Source organism: Octodon degus, unplaced genomic scaffold (genome assembly GCF_000260255.1).
Source record: "Octodon degus isolate 3935 unplaced genomic scaffold, OctDeg1.0 scaffold00010, whole genome shotgun sequence".
Taxonomy (NCBI): domain Eukaryota; kingdom Metazoa; phylum Chordata; class Mammalia; order Rodentia; family Octodontidae; genus Octodon; species Octodon degus.
Genome location: NW_004524586.1, coordinates 10,467,384 through 10,475,499, shown reverse-complemented (window position 1 = coordinate 10,475,499; position 8,116 = coordinate 10,467,384). Strand labels below are relative to the sequence as shown.

Below are 8,116 nucleotides of genomic sequence, written 5' to 3'. Positions count from 1 at the left end.
CTTCATGTGTGTCTGATACTGGCTCAAGCTGAGACCTTTGTCCATGGCAGAGCCTTGTAGTCCTGAGGCAAGCAAGCATGGGCTCCATTAGCTCTCTAAATGACCCGAAGGCAGGATTTTACCCCATCTAACCTTAACTGCTCTGCTTACCCTTTCTCTCCGCTTCTATAACTGTCTACTTCATGTGCTATAGCATGTTTCTTTTCTAATTTCCATTCAAGAAGCTTTCACAAACTGAAGTTTTTGTCTGCTAAGAGGAAAGGTGAGCCAGACCCTAAGCCCAAAGGTACTGCCACAAGTTTTGTCACCACACAGCCAGCACTAGGATCCACCAGAGGAGAAGCCAGTAGACCCCGCTGCCACCACCTTTCCCTGTACGCAGAATGTTCTAGAATCTTCCTGAAGTGATCCACCTAAGGAGAACAGGACTCACTCACTAATCACCACCCTGCAAACAGTCCACAAACAGCATAAAAATCTTTCCTTTTCCATCTCCAGAACCTGTATATCCTGGGCAAAAGAGAAGATTTACATTAAATAGAAAGGGAATTAATATCTGTTCTATGATTTCTGAATAAGCTTTTACTCAGGCAGAAATTCAAATAGTTGTGGCCACTACATGCAGTGTATAGTTAGGGATGGTCAGGGGTGTCCTAGAAATTTCACAAGGGGGTGACAGAGAAAGAGAGAGACTCAGAGAGATACACAGAGACAGAGAGACAGAGAGAGACATCTGGGTGGAAATCTCCAGGCATTATGGGGTCCTCAGGAGACTCCTATGGTGGGGTCTCAGGGTTGGACAATAGGAGTGTGAGTCAGTGTCACCTGCCTGTTCTGAGGAGGATGCAGCACCACATCAGGTTGATGTGCTACGCCCACTGCCCTCAGGAAGCTTGCCTCTGGTTGAAGAGGGAGATGGAAGAATCACGGAGATAAGTAAGGCACATTCAGGACATACGCTATTGGTCGGGTCTTAAATGTCCCCCGAACACCCCTTAGTTCCTGGCCATGGCCCTATTGAGAAGGTGTGGAAACTAAGAGACAGGGCCTAGTGAGAGGTCTTCCCCTCGCTGGGGGCATTAGAAATAAGCCATGAGGCCTCAGTCCCTCCCTTTATTTCTCCTTCAAGTCCCAGCCTTGAAATGAAGGGCTTTGCTCCTTCATGATACTGCCATGGTCCTGTGAGGCCAACTAATCACAGTGTGGGACCTCCAAAGTGGTGAGCCGAGGGCCAGGGAGATAGCTCAGTGGAATAAGGGCTTGCCTCACAAGCACAAGGTCCTGGGATGGATCCCTGGAACAAAAATAAATAAATAAATAATTTAAAATGGCAAGCCAAGATAAATCTTTTCTCTTATAAGTTGATTTATCTTGGTATCTGTTATAGTAGTGAAAAGCTGACTAATACAGAATGATCATTGCTGTGCAGAAAGTGAAGTGTTGGGCTGTGTGTGCCATGGTAGTTGTAAGGAATAGCAGTTTGAGGAGTGGGGTTCAGGGCTGGGCAGCAGAGGAGGTAACACCAGGAAAGCATAGAGGCCCAAGCCAAGTTTTGCAGGACAGCACCAGCTGTAGGAACAGAAGAAGATGGGCTGGGTGGGAAGGGGTACCGAGGAGGCTGAGAGATGCTGGGACCAGGGTTTGTGAACCAGAGTTTGTGTCCTTCCTGGGGGCAGGGTGCAGAATGCCAGATGTGAAAGTCCTTGGCCAAGAGAGGACTTCGAGCAAAGGCCTGAAGCTCACTCCATTCTCTCTTTGGATCAGGGATCAGTTCAAGTGGCATGAGGTCCTATGCCTTGGGGGCACACTAAGATAGTGGAGCAGGGAGGTGGGCTAGGAGATCACGTGGCCCTGGGGCAGGCAGCAAGTGGCTTCTTGGACGTGGAGCTGGCAGGCTTGCTGATGTTTGGGGGTTTGGAGGGTGAGGGAAGATGGAGCTCAGAACAGTGGCTCCCGCAAGGTACCACCCAAAGGAATGGAAGACCATGGAGGTGGGCAGGCCTGAGGAGCTCTGCCTGTGCAGGTTATGTGTAAGAATCCTGGTATAAGAGGCTGCTGTTTCTCAGGGTCCTGGCAGAAGGCAGGCGGCTCCCCATGAGTGTCTGGTAAAAGTTCACACTGGTACTACCTATGGGAGGCAGGATGCCATGCACACCTCATGAATGGGGCTGGGGAGCAGCAGTACTGGGAGCAAGGCAGCATGGGAAGCTGACATCAACCCAGTCTTGAGAGAGGGCTACCCCCTCCTCTTCTCAGAGGCTGGGCATAGACGGCCCTCTTGGGCCTGGCAGTGAGTGCGAGGGGCAGCTATACTCCTTCTGGGTGTTGCTGGCCCAGCTACTGGCTGAGCCTAAGAGGACCAGAGAGTGAAGGGCAGCCTCCAGGAATGAAGCTGGCCTGGGATCTGACTTCAAGGACCATGGGGCATGGTCCCATCACCAGGTCGACTGGCCGTTGGTGATCCAAAGAGGGGCTCAACCAGAGGTGACTTAGGGATCAGCAGCGTAGGTAGACCTGGAACCTCAGAACAGGCAAAAGGGAAAAGGCCAAGGTTCCTTCCAAAACTAAGAGACGTGGAAGCCGGAGCAAGCAGCCCTTGAGGTGGGAGCATTCAGGCAAGGCTGTACCTGTGAGTCTCATGAGCGAGGTCAATGCCATGTTCCAGTGTTTCCCAGAGATAGGTGACAACTGTGGACCTGACCCCGTGGAGCTGAGTGAGCTTCCCTACCCCGCAGCATGGGGACCTCGGAGGGGTGAGGCAGGGAGAGCAGACTCTCTGCGGGGTGCTCTTGTGACTCTAGCCACAGAGCTACGGAGCTGGGTGTCAGCCTTTCTTTCATCCAGAGCACCTGAGGTCTGCAGATTAGAGGCTGTAACACTGCTTAGCCAGGGGTTTAAGCATCTGAATGAAAGGAAACCTCCAGGCCACAGCCTTAGTGTTCCCCAGACCTAGAGATTAGGCATCATCCAGAGAGACGGCGTGGCTGCTACGATGTTGCCCCATTTGCCAAGAGCATCACAGAAGTACAAAGTGCATCATGCCCACTTTTGGGTGAGGCAGCAGGGGTTGGTGGGCGTAGGCTGAACTGTCTTGAAGATCCCCGCACACGTGCTTACCCCGTCAGCGACCTCACACTGCTTCTCATAGGACTGGGTCTGTGTAAAAGCCCCCTCGGGCCTCCTGGGGCTCCTCCTGGCTGTTCCTAGACAGCCCAGAGCAGACTTCCACAAGCTGAGCATATCCACGACCTGGCGGTCCTGTTGCAGTGTCCAGCTTTGCAGAGTGCAGCCTACGAGCACCTCCACACTCTCGACCACATAGGTTTGATTTGGGATTTAATTGACATTTTAAGGCACATTCCAGAATGGATGCTTGCTCCTAGGTTTGCAAACAACGCGTCCTCCACATTCGTTGGAATGCGCGCAGATCCAGGCACTCGGGGCTCTGGTGACTGCTGACTCTGTTGTTTTCCAGGTCAGCAGAGTGGAGCGGGAGAAGAGCCAGGAGCTGAGGCAGGCGCGCGAACACGAGCAGCGCAAGCACGCGGTCCTGGTCACAGAGCTCAAGACCAAGCTGCACGAGGAGAAAATGAAGGAGCTGCAGGCTGTGCGCGAGGCGCTGCTGCGGCAGCACGAGGCTGAGCTCCTGAGGGTCATCAAGATCAAGGATAACGAGAACCAGCGGCTGCAGGCGCTGCTCAACACCATGCGCGACGGCGCGCCCGACAAGGTCAAGACGGTGCTCCTGTGTGAGGCCAAGGAGGAGGCCAAGAAGGGATTCGAGGTGGAGAAAGTCAAAATGCAGCAAGAGATCACCGAGCTCAAGGGGGCCAAGAAGCAGGTAGAGGAGGCGCTGACGATGGTGATCCAGGCAGACAAGATCAAGGCTGCGGAAATCCGGAGCGTGTACCACTTGCACCAGGAGGAGATCAGCCGCATCAAGAAGGAGTGTGAGCGGGAGATCCGCAGGCTGGTACGTGGCACGCAGCTGGGTGGGCAGTGCATGTGGCTCCGGTCACCAGTCGGCCCCTCGCACCCTCCTTGTAGGGTCTGAGTAGGTCAGAGACCTGAGACTATTAAGAACGTGGGAGATCTTGGCCTCGCAGGGCAGGCAGAACCTCCCACCTGCCCCTCCACCGGTACCAGCGGTGCTGTCTACTTCCCCCTCAGGTAAAACAAGAAATTGAAGGCTCCTCAGTTCAAACAGAGGGGCTAGGAAAGGCTTCCCCCTCTCAGTGTGAGGTCAGACTTCACACTGAACAGGGCTTAGTATGTGAGCGGTGGGAATCCCATCTCAGCTAGTGAGTTCTCAGAGTCGTTGGAAGCTTTGGATCCAGAGAGCCAGGGCTAAGAGGACAAGACCCTGAGACTGCCCTGATGTTTCCCAGATGTTGTGGGAGCCGATTACGCCAACTCCTCCCCCCTTGGAGTGTGCATTTGCTTAGTAATGTGCCCAAAGTGGAGCTTCACCTTGGTGACATGTGTCCTTCATCCTCACCCTGTTCTTCATCGGGACTCAGAGCCGCTAGGCACTGAGGCACCTCCAAAAGAATACAGCAATCCTCCCAGCTGGGGCACTTAGGGCAGGACATTCCTGTGTTCCCCCTTCCCAGGAGGGCTGCAGTAGTCTTCTGCCATGGCCAGAAAGGAGAGACTGGGAGTCGAGAAATAAACAACCCTTAGCCATAGTGGATGCATGGGGCCCCCACCTACTGATGGGAGGGGCCTTCTGTCCCTTTCCAGGGTGTTCCTGCCCCTCAGGACTTATCAACCACTCCTGAGCCACATACTGGCTTTGCCCTTAACAGCCCCAGGAGCTCTCCCAAGATCCTGCGTGGAAGAATTAGGGGAACTCCCCATGGGACATTGCTCAGCTTGTCTGTCCTTCCTAGGAAGGACACTCACTGTCTAATTCCATACAATACTTTTATTTGTGTTAGATTTAGTGTTTTAAACATAGGAAGCTGGCCTTCTTAATCACAAGCTCTCCACCTGAGCTTTTTTCCAGCAAGCTACCCATGTCCCAACACCTTGTCATTGCCTGAAGACCCCTGTCCTGTTTTCAAGGTCACGCCCTCCCATGTCCTTCCCAGTGCTGAATTGTTTTGCCAGAGCATGTTCTCTAGCAACTTCCGGGAAAGCAGAGAGGATTGTAACCCATTGAAATTTATAAGAACTTATATATATGAACTGTCCTTATTGTAATCTGGCATTTGATATTTTAACAGAGTGTGGAATTTTAAGTAGGAAAACATTTTCTATGAGGAATTTGAAAACATTTCTGCCTTGTCTTCTAACTTGCTAGAGACACTAGTGAAGTTGGTTAGTTAGCATTCTCCTTTGGATCTTTTGTGTGCCCCATTTCCCTGCCCACACCCCCAGAAATTGCAGGGTCCTCTCCTTAGACCCAGAGAAACTCTGTAATTTCTTGGCACTGTGTCCATGACAGAAGTGCCTCATCCTCATGGTATTGCCAATTGGAACCCATGTGGCCTCTCTCCTGGGGTGACTTTGCTTATCATATGCAGCTTGACTCAGCAGACATGCCACATTCCTGACATCTTCAACTTTCTGGGGTCTCTATTGCACTTTTGGCATCATCATCATAGCTTCATTCACAGTCCTCTCAGAGCCACACTGCCTGGCCTTCAAGGCCTTCTTCTGATGCTGAATGGAAGCATTTATGGCCCTACAACTTTTGGATTAGAAAGGCCTATAAGACAAGTACCACATGGATAATGTCAAGGTTAGCTGGCTGGATCAGTGGCCAGGCCCTCTTGGACCATGGCTGCAGAGGTCTCTAAGTGCTTGGATGGTTGAACACTATGGAATGAATCTTAGGGAACCAATTCCCTAAGTGGCCCTTTTTAAACAAGTTCAGAGGCGCTTTTCTCAAATGAAAGTGTCTTAGTTACTTTTCTCATTGCTGAGACAAAATACCCAACACCCAAAGTTAAAGGAGGAAAGGTTTGTTTAGCTCTCAGTTTGTAGGAGTTACCCTTAATCCCAGCAGTAAGTCAGGACTCAGTAACACACTCTAGATTCAGCCACCTCCAAAAAACCCCTTATGACATGAGGCTTTGGGGGGACATCTAGATGAAAACCATAACAGAAAGCTTTATGGTTTTGCACAGTTGAGCATGTCAAGGGCGGAGGGTCTTGCTGGTTCCTGAGAGACCCTCAAGCCATCTTTCCTATTATCCTAATACAAATCACTTGGCTTATTTTTAATTGTAATATTATCAGTCATGTCCTCTTTTGTCCCAACTTTTCAGGCACTTGCTTGTGGGAAAACTGAAAATACTTTTTAAATGGGCTTTTTGCTCCTGATTCTTATTGTAAATCTGGCTGAAAGTAGCCATGCCAAAGCCTAAATTTTAGGCTGCCTTGAAATTTCCTCTAATAGGTTAGTTAACGTACTTCTGTTAATGTCAGTCTCCCACAAAACCTCAGATCCTGGGCAAAAATGAAGACAACTTTTCCATCCAGGTCTAACACCCATGGCCTCTAGTCCAACTACCAATAGAGTCTTTGTTCCTAACTGGAACCTCCTGAACTTTGCTTTCACTCTTTCCGTTTCTATTCTGGTTCTCTAAGTTCCAATCAGAATCTCCCACCAAGCTTGGGCTACAGTATTTTAGGGCTTCTCTAGCAGGCATCTCCAAACCTTCCCATACTCCTCCTGTGAACCTATTTCAAACACTTCTGAGCTGCATGGTCAGGTAGAGTCACAGCAAGAACTCCACTTCTCTTGTACCAAAGCCTGTCTTAGTTACTTTCTTGTCTCCTGGACAAAATTACGACAACTACAATTTAAGGAGGAGAGGTTTCCTTTGGCTCATGTTTTCAGTATAGAGGCAGTGGGCTCCAGGGCAGACAAAAGATGGCAATAGGGCAACGTGGAAGAAAGGCGTTCAGCCATGGCAGCCAGGAAGGAGAGAAAGAAACAAGAGGCTTGGAATAGTGATATGGCTTTCTAGGTCACACCCCAGTGGCCCACCTCCAACCAGGCCCCAACTCCTAATGGTAAGTCAGCTAAGTCAACTATCAACTGATGACTTAGACATTGTCCAAACATATGAAGATTTGTACAGGGGCATTTTAGATCTAAACCATAGCATTGTTGGGGTCTTGATTGTCCCTGATTCTGAGTGTTGCTTAGAGGAGAGACTTGGTATGGCTCACAGCCTCAGAGAGAAGCCAAGAGAAGAGGAAGTAGGAGAGGAGAGCACAGTGCGGACATGGTCACTGTGGACTCCCATGCCTGCTAGCTTCTGCAGCCTCAATATCCCTGTTGGAGAGGCCAGGTTACCCTGTTTCAGTAACTACCACTCCTGCCCAGAAGGCCACAGTATGGGGTCTGACTGGTCAGAGCTGCCTCTCCACTCCATGTATCAGAATATCTCAGGTAGGAACATCTGGAAACAACCCCCAAGCAGAAGCTCCCAGGAAAACCCTGAAAAACCTCATTTTTAGACTCCATCAATTCTGCCAAAACCCCCCACTTTTACAGAGGTCCCTGGAGATCATCCCTCTCCTGTGTGCCTCCTACACAGCTTCCCAGAAAAGCTAAGTTGCTGGTGGTTTTCTTGACCAAATTTTCATGAGCATCAGAGTGAAGTGGAAGGAGCAGGCCCTTGACACCCAAAGGTGTGGATTCGTTTACCATGATGTCCTCCACAGGCTCAGGTAGGGATAACCATGTCCCATCCCCATCTTCCTGGAGCTTTTCGCCTGCAACATACTGAGGCAGAGCTGTGTCATGCTGCGGTCCCTAGGGGCAGCTGCACATGTGCACAGCATTATTATCAAAGCTGAGAGGTCTTTGCTTTGCACATAGTTACTACACACTTAATACATTTGCTAAAATGCAGGCTCAGACTGCTATTAAAAATTCCATAAAACTGAAGCATTACTAGCAAAATGCAATTTCCTCTTTCTCATAAAAATCTGTGATTTATATCATTCCTTCCTCCCCAGTTGTCTAGGCAGCTAGTTATTGTGGAATACTAACATACAGCAGTAATTAAAACCTCATAAAAAGATGACTATAAAGAAGAGATTGATTCCTCCCAAAGTCCTCCTTCCCAGGGTAGAGGGTAGGCTGGGGGAGCTG

General features: G+C 50.1%; 1 protein-coding gene across 1 annotated transcript in view; it reads left to right on the top strand.

The window, feature by feature from the left end:
* Window positions 1–8,116, top strand: part of Jakmip3 (Janus kinase and microtubule interacting protein 3) — a 160,233-nt gene that overhangs the window by 114,908 nt on the left and 37,209 nt on the right. The window contains exon 3 of the mRNA XM_004625564.2: window positions 3,476–3,973. Coding sequence (XP_004625621.1) covers window positions 3,476–3,973 — 498 coding nt within the window. The remainder of the gene's footprint in view (window positions 1–3,475; window positions 3,974–8,116) is intronic.